This window comes from Phoca vitulina, unplaced genomic scaffold (genome assembly GCF_004348235.1).
Source record: "Phoca vitulina isolate PV1807 unplaced genomic scaffold, GSC_HSeal_1.0 scaffold1, whole genome shotgun sequence".
Taxonomy (NCBI): domain Eukaryota; kingdom Metazoa; phylum Chordata; class Mammalia; order Carnivora; family Phocidae; genus Phoca; species Phoca vitulina.
The window spans coordinates 43,687,489-43,705,366 of record NW_022589704.1 but is presented as its reverse complement, the minus strand read 5'-3'; the positions used below and the strand labels follow the sequence as shown (position 1 = coordinate 43,705,366).

The 17,878-nt window shown below is 38.7% G+C and overlaps 1 protein-coding gene across 11 annotated transcripts in view; it reads right to left on the bottom strand.

Annotated features, from left to right (window-relative positions):
- HIBCH (3-hydroxyisobutyryl-CoA hydrolase) overlaps positions 1-17,878 on the bottom strand; it is a 182,610-nt gene that overhangs the window by 75,134 nt on the left and 89,598 nt on the right. For all 11 annotated transcript variants that reach the window (XR_004299749.1, XM_032406112.1, XM_032406122.1 and 8 more), the window contains 2 exons: positions 4,121-4,258; positions 2,368-2,452 (listed from right to left, as the gene is read on the bottom strand). Coding sequence is in view for 10 of the 11 variants with exons in the window: in XM_032406112.1 (XP_032262003.1) it covers positions 2,368-2,452; positions 4,121-4,258 (223 nt within the window). In the remaining variant the exon portion in view is untranslated. The remainder of the gene's footprint in view (positions 1-2,367; positions 2,453-4,120; positions 4,259-17,878) is intronic.

Here is a 17,878-nt window from a genome sequence, read left to right as displayed (position 1 = left end):
AACTCTTGATCTCAGAGTTGTGAGTTCAAGCTCCATGATGGGTATACAGATTACTTAAAAATAAAATCTTTTTTTAAAAAAAGTGCTTTCTAGTTAATACAGTCAAAGAGAATAAATTTAAAATATTGTGATATTAAGTCCTGGGGAAACTCTAGAATGGTTTGTTAAAGTTTTGAAGTGTCCATGCCACAGACACAGTTAGCCCTAGATCCATGGTCCATTGTCAAAACTTCAAGACAAAAATTCTTAAGGACTTCTTAAAAAGTGTTATACCTCATTTAGAACTTATATATTGCTACAAAATTCATTTTGACTCTTTTCTGTAGCACTTGAATAAACATTTGCTGGATATACATTTCAATGGTAATATGGCTTAACACAAAGCACATTATACATACAGAAAAATATAAGTACATGTGTGCATGTGTGTACATACACTCCCAGCTCTACAATATATTCCATCTAGTCAAGTATTTCTGCCACATTCATTTCACCATAAAACATTTATTGAGCATCTACCGTATTCCTATTCCAGCCAATGGTATGACTACTATCAAACCATTCTCTTCCATACACTGCAAGCTCATATCCTTCCTGTCTTTAAATCTTAGGAGAATTATCTATTAAAATACAAATTAAAATATAAACATATTTCTTCTTCTATGGGAAATAGTTACATAAAAATTATTGACTACAGATTTTTAGACTGATTTTAGAAGTCTGATATATCCGCCTTCAAAATGTTCCAAATGTTCACTTCTTTTCCTGGATTTTAAAAGAAAGATTTGGTGTCTATTTTTGTCCTTCTGGGGATTTCACTGATATATGTACACCCCCAAACCCTCATCTATTGTTTCTTATTCAGTCTTTACCACTACTTAGCAATTCTAAAAGGACAAGAGTGCAAATTATATTGCCTATAGAATGAAGCTCTTTTACCTCAAAAATCTTCTTTGATTTACTCTTTTATTCTAATCAATTAATTCCACAGAAGTTAAAATAAATTACATTCATAATCACATTTAAAAAAATTTTTTCTGAGTGCCCGTTTATCATCTTGGACTATGATCTTTAAAGCAACTAAATTTCCTGGAATTGAAGACCATTGCTTTATACACATTAACTAAAATAAATCTGTAATTTGTAACTGTATTTCCAAACATCAATATAAAGTTACACCTATATGCAAAAATAGCTCACAGAAGCAGCTAAAAACAATACATAAGGCTCTGCCCATCTGTAAACTGACAAGATCACAGACCCAACTCCAGAAGAAAGGTTAGCTTCATGCTGGAAAACAATATTTTAAAAATATTCATGTTGTGGGCAAAACAAATCCAAACACAATTCGGTTAACAAATCTATCTAAGCAATTAAAAAATTTAAGAATTAAAAATAGAATAAAAATTGATAGAATTAAAACATTAAAATTCAGTTACTTTAAATTTAATAGGTATCTGAAATTATGTCCTAAATCAAGCTTGTTTCTTCCCATTCCAAATATAATGGTTTATGTAAACTTGTAAATTTGGAAAATAGATCAATCCAAACCATACTGCCTTTAACACAATACAAAAATATATATATATTTATATATACGTGTATAGAGATATATAGATATACACCTACACATATATACACACATACAAATACAAAAACAAAAACAAAAACAAAGAAAAAACCATCCCTGGACTCTAATCAGTTCCATAACAAACAAAATACAAAATGCAAAAACAGTTTTCAGTATATATAAAATACTGACAACCAGTGGTGAGAGGTACATGACTTTGATCCTGAGACCAAACATTTCTTCTCTCTTTTGTCTTTAATAGTTAAATGTATACAGATTGACCTAAAGAACTAGAAAAGAAAATATTTTTATCCCATCTTGGCATGTTTACTTAAACACCTGTAAAAATATATTAACAGGATGAATTCTATAATTAAGTACATTCTTGCTTTGGGATCATGCACTGGGGGAAAGCACAGGCACAGTCGAGGAAACATGTGAAGGAATGTCATATCTGGAGAATGACAAGTCACTCAACATGGCCAGATTGTCAGGTTATAGGACAAATTAAACTGCTGAACATCAGCTAACCTAAAATAAAAAGTGGACTCACATAACAGGACATTTTGTTTAGGATGATTCAGGGAGAAAGACAGGATATATGAAGGGCACATATGTAGTTTAAAAAAAAAAAGCTATTCTCATTTTTCTAATATTTAACTACAATGGCTAAGTCATTATAACAAAAAAAAATTCTTAGATGTAAAGCAAATTACAAAGTATTACAAAAATTTCCTATTAGTTTTATCAGTCTATTGGAGAGACGGAAACATTTAGGTTGGGGGGGTAGTTTTTACCTCTGATATCACCCCCAGCACAGAAAGCCTTCCCACCAGCTCCTTTTATAATGATCAGGAAAGTTTCAGGATCTTGTTCCCAATTCTATCCAAAAGAAAAAGTAAAAGATGGTAAAAGCATATTATAAATACTAACTACAAAAAAAATCTATATGCATACATATGTATATATACACATCTATATAGATAGATATGTATCAATACATATAAAGTACCAGCTTTATAAAGTACATCCAGAAGAATGGATCCCAACTTCATTTTCTTTTCTGACATAAATTAGAGACTATCTCAACAAGTTGCTAGATGAATACATTTTGTGATCCAAATTGCATGATGGCATCTGAAATCTTTGCCATGACAACTTTGAGACCAAAATGAAAAAAATATGGGCTTAAAAATATGTTACAGAAGCTTATATATCTGGTGAAAAAACAGAGCAAGAACCTTTCTATTGCGGTGATACAGGGCTCTGTCCTACTGACAAATTTATAAGCAATCGAGTGAAACCACTTATACTGATCAAATCTTGAAGTGATTTGAGGTTGGTTAAGGACAGCTAATAAATAAGTAGGATGAAAGAGTCAAGAGACCCAATGGAAATTCAAAAGACAACAACAGCCTAAAAAATCAACAGGAGCTCTATAAATTCTACACTTGCGAATAGAAATATAAACCTACTTGGAAGAGATGTAGCTGGACAGATATGGCTGTCCAAAAGGCTAATGCAATATTGGACGACATTAACAGAAATATGGCATTCTAACATGGAAGTTTCTACTTTCCTCCACTATACGGTCTAATTCCAATCTGAAACACTTGGCTTATTTCTCTTTATTACATTTAAAGACATATTATACGGTGTCCCAAACAGACACAACAGTATGGAAGAGAGACTCATCAAATGAAAATTAAGGAACTGGTAACCAGGGGAGAGTTAGTCTTTGTGGCTGACCATGTGAGGTATACTATTTCACTTCATCTCCACAACAGTCCTGTTCGATAGAATCATCCCCATTTCACAGCTGAGGAAAATGACGAACAGAGAGATTAACACTGCCAAACTACACAGTTAATAAAAAGAAATCCAAGTTTTAAATAAAGTAGTCGGACTGTAAGTCATGCTTTTCCACTGCACCATGTAGTTCACTTAGAATAGAAAAGCTTATAGCCTTCTCTAAGATAGGCTGGCCAAGCAGTTCAAAAACAGCTGTCAAAAAGCTATCACATGGGGACGATGAGGACGCCTGGGTGGCTCAGTCAGTTAAGCATCTGTGTTTGGCTCAGGTCCTGATCTCAGGGTCCTGGGATCGAATCCCACAACGGATTCCTTGCTCAACGAGGAGTCTGCTTCTCCTTCTCCCTCTCCCCACTGCTTGTGAGCGCTCTCCTACTCTGTCTCAAATAAAATCTTAAAAAAAAAAAAAGCTGTCACATGTAAGGAGATTGGATTGTATACTCATATCCCAAGAGGCAGAACTAGTACCACTGGTTAAAAGGTCAGAGAAGTACAGTGGCAAAACACAGAAAAGAAACGTGGAGCTATGTAAAAGTGGAAGGGGCTATCTCAGGAAGCCATGAACTCCCTGTCACTAGGGAGGCTCCAGGATAATCACACAGGGAAAGCACGGAAGACAAGAAATCAACAGGGCTTGGGTGCTGATCCCAGATATTCTATGGAAGAGAATACCAGAAATGTTCTATTGAGATACACTTCTAAAAGGATCCATATAATTTCTTTAGGGAAATTACAAACCTTCAGCTGTGGATAAATGTGCCGAATCATACTAACATTCAGTGCATTTAGGAACTTTGGTCTGTTTAGTGTTATCACTCCTGCACAACCTTTTCTTTCCAATAGTACTTCTGCTGCCTCCGTGTGCTTAGACATTCTCTGTGTAAAAAAAGAAAAACTTTAGGATAAAATGCATTAAGGTTTTGTCACAAGCCAACATCAAACCACATACAGGTACACCTCAGAGATACTGTGGGTTCAGTTCCAGACAACCACAATAAAGGAAATGTTGCAATAAAGTCAAATGATTTTTGTTTTGTTTTCCCAATGCACATAGTTACTTTTATGCTATACTGTAGTCTATTAAGTATGGAATAGCATTATGTCTGAAAAAACAATGTACATATATTAATTAAAAAGTAACTTATTGAGAGGAAGATGATGGAGTAGGAGGATCCCTAGGCTCATCTTGTCCCACAAACACAACTAGATAATAACCAAATCATTCTAAATACCCCAGAAATCAACCTGAAGACTGACAGAACAAACTCCACAACTAAAAGGAGAGAAGAGGCCACATTGAAGAAGCAGCCAAGTTAAATACGCAGTAAAATATCATCAATTTTGGAAGTCAGAACCTGCTTGATAATTATGTTAACCTTGCTTTATGACTGAATAAAGCTGACATTCTGAAAAGAAAAAAAGTAATTTATTGCTAATAAATGCTAACCATCATCTGCACTTTAAGTGAGTCAGATTCTTTTTGCTGGTGGAGAGTCTTGCCTCAATGTTGGTGTTTGCTGACTGATCAGGGTGGAAGGTACTGAAGGTTGGGGTGGCTGTGGTAATTTCTTAAAATAAGACAACAGTCAAGTTTGCTGTATTGGTTGACTCTTCCTTTCACAACTTCTCTGTAGCATGCAATGCTGTCTGATAGCATTGCACCCACAATAGAACTTCCAAAATCCTCTCAAACCCTGCTGCTCCTTTATCTACTAGGTTTATGTAACAGTCTAGATCCTTTGTTGTCATTCCAACAATTTTCACAGCATCTTCATAAGTAGATTCCATCTCAAGAAACCCCTTTCCTTGTTCATCCCTAAGAAGCAACTTCTCATTCATTAAATGAAATTATCATGAAGTTGCCAGAAATTCAGTCACATCTTCAGGTCTACTTCTAATTTCAGTTCTCTTGCTATTTCCACCATTTCTGCAGTTATTTCCTCCACTAAAGTCTTGAACCCCTCAGTCATCCATGAGGATTGGAATCAACTTCTTCCAAACTCCTGTGAATGCTGATATTTTGACCTCTTCCCATGAATCATGAATGTTCTTAATGGCATCTAGAATGATGAATCCTCTCCAGAAGGTTTTCAATTTACTTTGCCTAGATCCATCAAAGAAATCACTCTCTATAGCAGCTATAGCCTTATGAGATACATTTCTTAAATAATAAGACTGAAAATCAAAATTGCTCCTTGATCCAGGGCTGCAGAACAGATGCTGTGTGAGCAAGCTCCACGAGAGCTCTTGGCTGACCAGGTGCATTGTCAACTAGCAGTACTTTGAAAGGCATCTTCCTTTCTGAGCAGTAGGCTTCAACAATAGGCTTAAAATTTTCAGTAAATCATATTGTAAACAGATACGCTGTCATCCAGGCTTTGTTGTTCCATTTTTAAAGCAAAGCAGATCTAGCATAATTCTTAAGGGCCCTAGGATTTTCAGAATGGTCAATGAGCATTGGCTTTAACTTAAAGTCAGTAGCTGCATTAACCCCTATCAAGAAAGTCAGCCTGTCCTTTGAAGCTCTGAAGCCAGCCACTGACTTCTCCTCTCTAGCTATGCAAGCCTAGATGGCATCTTCTTCCAATAGAAGCCTGTTTCAACTATACTGAAGATCTTGTTTAGTGTAGTCACCTTCATTATCTTAGCTAGACCTTCTGGATAACTAGCTGCATCTTAGACATCAGCATTTGCTGCTTCACCTTGCATTTTTACATTATGGAGATGGCTCCTTTCTTTAAACCTCATGTTACTAACTTCTGCTAGCTTCAAACTTTTCTTCTGCAGGTTCCTCACTTCTCTCAGCCTTCATAGAATTGAAGAGAGGGCCTTATTCTGGATTAGGCTTGGATTAAAAAAATATTGTAGCTGGTTTGATCTATCCCAACTAAAACTTTCTCCGTATCAGCGAAAGACTATTTCACTTTCTTACTCATGTGTTCACTGGAGTAGCACTTTTAATTTCCTTCAAGAACTTTTCCTTTGCATTCACAACTTGACTAACTGGTGCAAGAGGCCCAGCTTTTGACCTATCTTGGCTTTTGCCATGCCTTCCTCACTAAGCTTAATCGTGTCTAGCTTTTGATTTAAAGTGTGAGGCATGTGACTCTTCCTTTCACTTGGAGGCCACAGTGGGATTATTAATTGACCTAATTTCAATGCTGTTGTATCTCAGGGAATAGGAAGGCCTACGGAGGGGGAGATGAAAGAACAGGAGATCAATGGAGCAGTCAGAACAGACACATTTATCGATTAAGTTCACTATCTTATACGGGCACGGTTCATGGTGCCTCCAAAACAATTACAACAGTAACATCAAAGATCACTGATCATTGTTCACCAAAACAATAGTGAAAAAATGTGAAATACTGTGAGAACTACCAAAATGTGACACAGAGACACAGAGTGAGCAAATGCTGTTGGAAAAATAGCATCAATAGATTTGCTCTACTGATGCAGGGCTGCCACAAACCTTCAATTTGTAAAAAACACAGTATCTGCAAAACACAATAATATGATATATGCCTGTACATCGATGCAAATCTTTCACACAATGGTAACTCATCAAATGGATTACTAGGTACTTCCAACAAAGATTTCTAAAATTATTTAGATTCTGTAGATAAGCAAAATATACATACCAAAAGTATATACACTGTATATACAAAGTATACACATAGTAATTAAATCTTTTAATTTTTGAATGAATGGAGTCAACTGATTTATAATAGAACCTAGTCCTAGAACTACTTGGACTATGAATAATCAAGACAGTGTGTTTACAATGCTACCCACTCACTCTGTTCATGAACACATACATATTTACATATAGAATGTATCTCTAGATAGATACATAAGACACTGCTAAAATGGTTGCCTCCAGAAATGAAAATCAGACATATGAGAGAGGGGTGGGAAGACTTTTTGCTGTATGGCCCCTTTGAACTTTTTGAATTTTGTACCACATATATTTACTACCTATTCAAACCAATATTTTAAATATTTTTTTTAAAAATAGGAGTAATAAATTAGATTTAAAAGGTACCAAGCCATTTCCAGAAGGGAATTTCATTAATAGGCTTTATTCCAGAGGACTTCCTTGTTTGACTATAGGGTCCCCTGAACCCCTGTAATGATCCCACATGCGTGGGGGAGTTGGGAAGACAGGACAACATGCATATACGTGTGCACTGACAGCAGCCCCTATTTCCTGCTAAACCATACACTGGCTTCATGGAGCACTCCAGAGGTTTTAAGGAAGGGTTTTCATGAAGGAAGGCCCAGAGAGCCACGAGCATCTTTGTTCTCCCACTGGAAATTCAACTGTATATAAGGAAGAGCAAATGTTAAATCATTTAAAGAGAGCTATTTTTCATAGTTTCCAGTACATAAATGTGTTTCAGTACACACTGTTGTAAAACAGTGTTTCTACTTATGTTCTTATACATCTGTTGTTGTGTTTATTCATCCTCTAAGTTCTGACTTTTAGAAATAACAATAAGTCTATTTTTTAATCTGTTAAAAAAAAAAGTACTAAGCTATATAACTTGTTTTCTTACCTTATTGGTACCAAAAAAAAAAAAAAGAAAGTGGTAAAAGAAAACTATACACAAAAATCACAAAAGAAACCAGACCAAAAGGGATACCAAGTCCACAAGCAGACAAAGCCTTCCCCAGACTTCACTATCACCTTCTCTTTCCCAGTCCGACTCTACCAGTTGGAAGTGCCTGGCTTCTCAGATTTTTTTCCAAGTTCCTACTGACCCACTTGTGGTCTGACCCTCCAACTCCTCCTCTAGACCCTTTCATACCTTCTGTCAGTATTGTGGAAGATCTTATTCCCATTACCTTTTATTCCATAAAACTGTAGGGGAGAAAAAATAATTTTCCCTCTACCCTTCCAGGTTCTTAGCTAAGAGCCCCCCTGTAATAAAGACAGATTAACAGTAGAAAATTTTCATTTCTTAAGGGGGCCCCACAAAGATGTGAGACCCAAAGGCAGCCAAGCAACTGAGGCTCATAAACCATCCTGAGCTAAGGAAAGAAACAGGGTCTGAGGCTTCAAAGGGGTAGGAAAGCAATTCACCAGGAGGTAAAAAGAGCAAATGTTTAGTTTAATATTTGTTTAATATTTGCTCTGCCATGCAGATAAGTCTCAAATATAAAAAAGTTATACTATGTGTATCCCTGCTATCCTCCTGGTACAATCCTCCTTTCTAATTTCTTTCAGGCAGTTGAGAGGGAGGGAAAAAGTGTTTCCTGAGTCTGCTGGATCTTGATTGCCTTCAACTCAAAATAATTCACATGCCAAAGTGACAGATTTTAAGGGTGGTATATTCTGCTCCCCTTTGAGACTTTTCTTGCTTCTTGAGGTGGGCCTGTATTGCTATATACTTCTCTCTTATGATCACTTTTGCTGCATCCCAAAGATTTTGGACCATCATGTTTTCATTTTCATTTGTTTCCATGTATTTTTTTTATTTCTTCTTTAATTTTCTGGTTAACCCATTCATTATTTAGTAGGATGTTCTTTAACCTTCATGTACTTGTGGTCCTTCCAAATTTTTTCTTGTGGTTGTCTTCAAGTTTCATAGTGTTGTGATTGGAAAGTATGCATGATATGATCTCACTTTTTGAACTTGTTGAGGCCTGATTTGTGACCCAGTATGTGATCTATTCTAGGGAATGTTCCATGTGCATGCAAAAAGCATGTGTATTCTGCTGTTTCAGGATGAAATGTTCTGAATATATCTGTAAGGTACAACTGGTCCAGTGTGTCATCCAAAGCCATTGCTTCCTTGCTGATTTTCTGCTTAGATGATCTACCCATTGCTGTAAGTGGGGTGTTAAAGTCCCCTATTATTGCATTATTATCAATGAGTTTCCTTATGCTTATAATTAATTGATTTATATATTTGGCTGCTCCCAGGTTGGGTGCATAAATATTTACAATCGTTAGATCTTCTTGTTGGATACACCCTTTTATTATGATACAGTGCTCTTCATCTCTTGTTATAGTCTTTGGTTTAAAATCTAGTTTGTCTGATATAAGTATGACTACTCTGGCTTTCTTTTGATGTCCATTAGCAGGACAGATGGTTTTCCATCCCCTCACTTTCAATCTGCAGGTGTCTTTAGGTCTAAAATGAGTCTCTTGTATGCAGCATATAGATGGGTCTTATTTTTTTATCCATTCTGATACCCTATGTCTGATTGGAACATTTAGTCCAGTTATATTCAGAGTGATTATTGATAGATGTGAATTTAGTGCCATTGTATTACCTGTGAAGTTGGTGTTTCTGGAGATTTTCTCTGTTCCTTTCTAGTCTTTGTTGCTTTTGGTCTTTCTTTCCCACTCAGAGAGTCCCCTCTAATATTTCTTGCAGGGCTGGTTTAGCGGTCACAAATGCTTTTAGTTTTTGTTTTCTGGGAAACTCTATCTCTCCTTCTATTCTGAATGACAGCCCTGATGAATAAAGTATTCTTGGCTGCATATTTTTCCCATTCAGCACAATGAATATATCATGCTACTCCCCTCTAGCCTGACAAATTTCTGTGGAGGGATCTGCTGCTCACATTATCTATCTTCCCCTGTAGGTTAAGGATTTCTTTTCCCTTGCTGTTTTCAGGATTCTTTCCTTATCTCTGTATTTTGCAAATTTGCTACGATATGTCTTGGTGTTGGCCTGCTTTTGTTGATTTTGATGGTTCTCTGTACCTCCTGGATTTGGATATGTTTCCTTCCCCAGATTAGGGAAGTTTTCAGCTATAATTTGCTCAAATAAACCTTCTCTTTTTCCCCTCTTCTTCTTCTTCTGGGACTCCTATGATACGAATGTTATTAAGCTTTATTGAGTCGCTGAGTTTCCTAAGTCTACATTCATGATCCAATATTTTTCTTTCCTTAAGCTTCATTTTTTTTTTTTTTTTAAAGATTTGAGAGAGCACACAAACACGTGTGCACACGAGCAAGAGGAAGGGCAGAGGGAGAGGGAGCAGACTCTCCACAGAGCAGGGAGCCCAACACAGGACTCGATCCCAGGACTGAGATCATGACCTGAGCCAAAGGCAGCCACTTAACCAAATGAGCCACCCAGACACCCCTTAGCTTCATTATTTCCCATAATTTTATCTTCTATATCACTTATTCATTCCTCTGCTTCTTCCATCCTGTGGTCATTACATCCACTTTTGCACCTTGGCTATAGCATTTTTTATATTGGCCTGACTAGTTTTTAGGTCTTTTATCTCTTTAGTAAGAGACTCCCTGGAGTCTTCCATGGTTTTCTCAAACCCAGTTAGTATCCTTATGATTGTTGTTTTAAATTCTGGTTCAGGCATATTACTTTTATCTGTTTTTATTAGATCCCTGGCCATGACCTCTTCTTGTTCTTTCTTTTGGGATGAATTCCTCCATCTTGGCATTTTGTCTAGGTAACTGTGTATGTGTTAGGAAAGCCTGTTACGCTTCCTGCTCCTGAGAGTAATGGCTTTATTAAGAAGAGGTCATATACTGCCCAGGGCCTGACACTTCAGAAAGGGTTTCTGGTATATGCTGTGTGCACTCTGCTGTTGTGTTTTCACTGCTCTTTTCTTCAGGTCAGTCCTCTGCAGAGTTTCTCCTTGCCTACAGTGGGGAATATTTGGACTTAGTCCACTGTGTGGCAAGTTTTAACTCGATGTGTTTTGGTCTGCTTCTTAAAAGCAGCTAGATCCTATTTCCCCTAGAGCTGAAGCTTTGCAGCACTCTATGGTCAATAGACTGGCAGGTGAGAGGCAGCGGGGGGGGGGGGGGGCTTTTGGGTGAGGGGCTCACTGCTGCTCTCTCAGGCACACTTGCCCTAGTGAAAAAAGCACAGCGCAGGGAGGCGAGGCTTGGTGTATGCGGCTCAAGCCTCCACTGTGGGCACTGTGCTGCTCACTGAAGCCCGTCTGTGCTGATGGGTGGGGGGTAAAAATGACATCAGCCAGCTCTCTTGTCCCCAGAGAAGGGAGCTCATGCCTGCCTCTGTTTTCTCTTTTGTGAGTGTCTGCTGAACAGTCTCCCCTCATTTGTCCCAGGCTTCCCTCAGATCCCTGCCTTCACCCTGTCTTTGTCCAAGCTGTCTGCCCACCCGGTGGCCCAGTGCTCCGTTTTATCTCAAGCATGCTGGCTGGGTTTCAAAACTCCACATTTTAGGGACACAGCATGGCGCCAATGTGCGCTGATCCTCTGGGTGAGGTTCTCACTGGGCTGTGGCTGGTGCCAGTTTGTCCCAGAAGGACAGTTGCATGAATGCACAGGGGCTTGGAGTTTATGGTTAAATGCAGCAAAAAGCCGACCTCCAGGTTAGCTGCCCTCAGCAGCTGTCTCTACTCCTATGCTAATGAACAGGGCAGCTCAATGGCGCCTACTGCTCGTTTGTCCCTGGAGAGGCAGTGCCATGTCTCCCAAATACACCCCAAGAAGGGGAACTGTCTCCCAGTGCAACCCAGGGGATCCTCAGACCACGCTGTCCTCTCCTGCGCCTCTGCCCTCCTTCTCCACGTAGCACCTCTATACCCCCCAGGCTCCACCCCAGTGATGGCACGAACTTCTACAACTTCAGACTTTGAGCTCTGCTGCTTGTAAAAAAACTTGCGATTTTCAGCCCCTCTGTTTTGGGGAAGTGCTCTTCTTGTGTAATGCCCTGTGCCCTGTGTGCACACTTGCACTCGCACTCAGTCTCTTTCCTCTCTCCCTAATCAGGGCCCCCTCGCCTCCAAAGCACCCATGATTCTTTTCTCCCCCAAATCAGGTCTCCACACCTCCTATCTTCCACTACGTGGCCTCTCTTTTCCCTCTGGTTGTGCAGTTTGTTCTTTCAGTCTTCAGATGGACTTCCTGGGTGTTTGGAATGATTTGATACCTAGCTGTGTTCAAAGGAAGAGGCAACTGCTTTCCTTCAATACCCACAGTGGTTCTATTTCCTGGATTAACCCTTACTCATATGAAAAGACAGATGATACACTATAAAAGCTGCACTTTAGATACCCACATCATTCTAAATCTTAAAATACAGATGAAAGTTTTCATATCATATAAACATGTTAAATACAAGTATTAATAAACTTTCTCTCCATACTAATTAAATTTCTGTTTGAACCAAGTCAGATTTACCAGCCCCCTGCCCAAAAAGAAAAAAAAAAATGTTTCAGGATCATTTTCACTGAACAGTTTATATAAATTATCACGCAATGCCAGAGGCAATCCTTTAAAACTTTATTATTTGGTTTCAGCTCAGCAATGTTAAGAGCTGAAAAGATAGCTCAGAGATGTTGAGAGCTGAAAAGATGCTCATCCTGACCTTGTAACAAGAAAAAAGCTGAACAGACTGCAAAGTAATGGTTTCTGGTAAGCTCAATCAGAGAACTGAGGTGACAGGGCAAATGGCTGCAATAAAATCTGGAGAGTGACAGGTGCCTTCAGGGAGAAGGCAACAGCTTTCAGGAAGATTAATTAGAATTTTTGATGACTTGCTAGAGGCCAAGTGTGGGCAAATGTAATAGTATGAAGCTCCTAGGGGTTACAGTCATGCAGGGATTTCCACTCTGGCTGGCTTTTCCTCCTGGAACCCAACCAGGCTCTCCCAGGGAAGACTGGAGAAGGCACCTCTGTGTGGTGTTGGATGGGGTAGAGAAACAACAGGTACAGCTAAATCTTTTCCCCTCATCTTCCATACAAAAGGCTAAATTTACAGGGGAGTGAGGAAGGACTTCAAAGCCTGTAGCCCAGGGTTCTGGTGGAGCCTCACTAAGTGGGGGAAGGATATGGAAGCCTACAAAATAAAAGCCTTAATCTCAAGGGAGAAGCACCTTAAAAACATTGCCAATGACTTCAGTGTTTACCAACCACAACTGGGGAAAAGAAACAGGGAGCAAAGGAAAAGGAGGAAAAAAGCAGCCTATCTCTGGAGGAGAGACAGGAACACTTGTGAGGGCCACATCCCTGAAACTCTGGTTCACAGTGCCTTCCAAACATTAAGGCTTAATGGAATACAACAACAAAAGCATGATCCATAAAAGGAAAACACTGATAAACTGAATTTCATCAACATTAAAAACTTCCATTCTGCAAAAGATACTATTAAGAGAATAAAAGACAAGCCAGAAATTGGAAGAAAATACTTGCCTTTCACGTATCTCATAAAGGACTTGCATCCAGAATATATAAACAACTCTTAAAACTTTGTAAAAAGGGGGCACCTGGGTGGCTCAGTCAGTTAGGCGTCCGACTCTTGATTTTGGCTAAGTCGTGATCTCAGGGTCAGGAGACTGAGCTCCGTGTGAGGATCCATGCAGGGCACGGAGCCTGCTTAAGATTCTCTCTCTTCCTCTCCCTCTGTCCCTCCCCACCACTGACTCACACACTCTTTCCCCCCCCCCCCCCCGCTCTCTTGAAAAACAAAACAAAAAAAAACACACGCCCCAGTAGGAAAAACAACCCAATATTAAAATGGGCAAAAAAAATCTGAGGATCTTCACCAAACATAGAAGGATGACAAACACAGGAAATGCTCAAAAATTATAGGATCATTAGCAAAATGCAAAATAAAACCACAATGAGATACCACTACACACATTAAAATGGTTAAAATCCCAAAACAGGCAATAACATGCTGCCAAAGATAGAGAACAACAGACACGTTCATTCTTTGTTGGTGAAAATGTCAAATCATACGACCACTTTGGGAGAAAATTTGGCAAATTTTTATAAATTTTACCATAAAACCCAGCTGTTGCACCATACGTATTTACCCAAGTGAATTAAAAATTTAGGTTCACACAAAAACCTGTACAAAAATGTTTAGCAGCTTCACTCATAATTGATAAAAACTGAAAGCAACCAAAATGCTCCTCAACACAGAAATGGACAATTTATCCCAAAATGGAATACCATTCAGTGATAAAAAGGACCAAGTTATCAATTCACACAACATAGATGAATCTTAAATACATTTTGTCAAGTGAAAGGATCCAAACCCCAAAGTCTATATATTGTATGATTCCATTCATAAGACATTCTATAAAGGACAAAACTATAGAGGGATAACACAGGTCAGTGGTTGGGGGTAGGAGAAGCTGACTACGGGGAAGCACAGGGGAAGTTTTAGGGTGATGGAACTGCTTATATGGTCTTGGGGTGGTGGAGGCATGATTTATGCATCTGTCAAAACCCACAGACATGTATGTCACAAAAGGTAAACCTTTTTCTTTTGTATAGCCTATATACACTGAAGACAGCTAAGATGTCGGGGATTCCAACACGGAACGCAGACTGTGACAAATCTAATTGAATTACACATGTATGACATGACCTCACTGAGCAATCGTGGTGGTAGCTGCAGGGGAGCTGGCCTAAGTGACTTTGGAAAACAGTCATCTGAACACAAAAGGAACTGTCATCAATACTGTGCTCTAGTTGGTAGATTCGTTTTTTCATGGGGGGTGGTTAACAATTCTGAAACTGCCTTGCATGTACACTGAGGTGAAACAAGTAAGAGGCAAGTTACAGATAGGCAAGAAGGGAAGAAGGGAAGCTATAATGAACTCTGCCCCGTGGGACTGGGGATGTCATCAGCATGAACTCATGCTTAGCTTATCTATATATACACAGAATAGAGAAACAACCATAGATATGGATAGATACATGGGTTAGTATACAGTGTTTATATATTCTGCTGTGCACACATAATCCTAGCTCTCTCCCCCAGTATCAAAGAGCACTCCCAGAGCTCAGATCTTGATTTCTAAATGCTTTTCTCCAATAAAGACAACCAGGGCTCCTTGGAGAAATGGCTGACTCCAGATAAGAAAAACATGAGGAGCCCAGAGCACACCTTCTAGTACCAAAAAGGAAGGAGGTGTTAAAAACATATATATTAAAAGGATAGGATCGTATCAAAAGGACACAAGAGCCAAAATGAAGGAATTCCTAATGGCCAAAGCTAGAAGAATCTGAGTAACAACATAATGTGATACTAGGGTATAACCCAAAGAATAAAATATCAATGAGTCCACTCTGATATAAATAACTGAATAAATGGAGAATGATCTTCTTTACAGAAGATTTCTAAATAATATATGTAGAAATTCCCCTTCCAGTAGGCAGAGCTTACTCCTCTCACCCTCTGAGTGTGGGCTGAACTTGCTTCCAAAGAACAAAATGTGAAAAGGGGAAAATAACTTTAGTGAGGAGAAACCCAACAAACACATCTTTAACCAAGTGATAAAGGTCAGCATCACCAGCTATGTTATGTGACTGTCATGCATCCCAGATACATTCATCAAAACCCACAGATACTGTCTGTTACACTGTGATGAGACAGGGGCTTTTCCTTTGTGATATGCTCTCCAAAAAACTTTTAACTGCAGTCTAATTATTAAAAACAAAACAAAAACACCAGACACAGCCCAGATTAGAGGATATTCTATAGGCTAGCTGGCTAATACTACCCCCCCCCCAAACATTCAAGGTCATAAAAAGTAAGACTCAGAAACTGTCACAGACCAGAAAAGACTAAGGAGACATGACAAAGAAATTCAATATGGTATTCTGGATTGGATCCTGGAACAGAAAATTAAGGGAAAAATTGGTGAAATCCAAATAAAGTTTAAAGTTAATAATAATATAACAGTGTTCTTAATTTTGACAAACATACCATGGGAATTGTATTCATTTGCTAGAGCTGTTGTAACAAAGTACCACAAACTAAGTGACTTCAACAACAGAGTTACTGTCTCACAGTCTGGAGACTACAAGTCTGAGATCAAGGCATCAGCAGGACCATATTTCCTCTAAAGATGGTTAGGGGAAGGATCTGTTCCAGGCTGGTCTCCTAGCTTCTGATAGTTCCTGGACTTGTAGCAGCCTAATTCCACTCTTCACATGGCATTCTCCCAGTATACCAATCTCCAAATTTTCCCTTTATATAAGGACAATGGTCATATTGGATTAGTCCAGTAATCCCTACTCCAGTATGACCTCATTTTACTATTTATGTCTGCAATGACCCTATTTCTAACTTGGCTGTTAGAAGAAGCTATCTGCCATGGGCCCTGAGGTTTCCTTGTACTTTAATGCTATATATGTCATGAACCCAAGGGCCTGACCTCTCTCTTTGCCTGGGTCATTTTCAGGGTTGTATTTGCTGCAAGCAACTTTAAAGAAAAGATGATGTCTCCCTCTGGGACAGGAGAGCAGGCTTGCTTACAGACTGCTACAAACCAGCAGGTTCCCCATATTCAATATTGCTGTCCTGTAATGCAATCCGCTGCATATGCAAGCATTCATCTGGGCCTTCCATGTTGTCACCCCCGGTGGAATTTGGGGAGCAAGGGAAAACCAATACAAACATGATGCTCAACGCTGCCCCATGTGCCACTAATAACAAAATCCTTGGTCTCTAACTCAAGAGTTTTACATCTTCTGCCAGCATCCATAAAATAGTGAAAGGCTAACTATTAGTTTGTAATTGGGGTAAAAAAATCAAATCCCAAACCCAATGTTGTCCAGCCAGCCCCAAAAGCCCTTGGCCCTCCACCTGCCCCATCCCAGCCACAGCCCTCTCCCTCTCTATAAAAATATAACTATCCTGGTTTTTACAGTAAACACAAAGTGTACATGCAAAAACATACCATCTGTTTTTTTAACGGATATATTTTTCAACTTTTCTTTTTTTTTTTTTAAGAGAGGGAAATGGGTGAGGGGGAGAGGGAGAGAGAGAATCTTAAGCAGGCTCCATGCCCAGCATTGAGCCAAATGCAGGGCTTGAGCTCAATAACCCTGAGATCGTGCCCTGAGACAAAAATCAAGAGTCAGACACTTAACCAACTGAGCCACCCAAGAATCCCTGTTTTTCAAGTCTTTTAATCTACAAGTTCTCCCTTCACCCCTCTCTTTTCCTTACAATTTGTTGAAAACAACAGGCCACTTAACCTATAAAATTTCCCAGGATTTTGCTGATTGCACATGCATGCTACCTATTTTTTACAGCTGTGCATTCTTACGTATCAATTTAATCAGTCCCCCTACTGATAAACATTGAGTAATTTTCAATTTTTACTATTACAATGATGCAGGAATATTTTTAAGCATGGATCTCCAAGTGTTTTTGCAGGACATTTACAGAGGGTCAGACTTTGAGCAAAGAACATTCCAGAATCTCCTGGTAATGCCACTGGAATGATGTAAATGAACAAATAAAAGGATTTTTTTTCCTACCTGAAAAAATTCATGGCCTTCTCAAAACCTGAAAACAACTATTAATGCATTAATCAAAATCATTCAAACAAAAGGATAGAAGAAAAAAAAATGAACTTTCCAGTATTAGCATAATTTATGTTAATTCTGCAGAAAAAAATTAAATCCCTTTTCCAAAAATATCGCAGATTTTTAACTAAAACCTAGAAAAGGTTCCTATGGAGAAAAATTTATCATATTAGGGAAGATTACAGAGACTAGAGTCAGAAATGAAA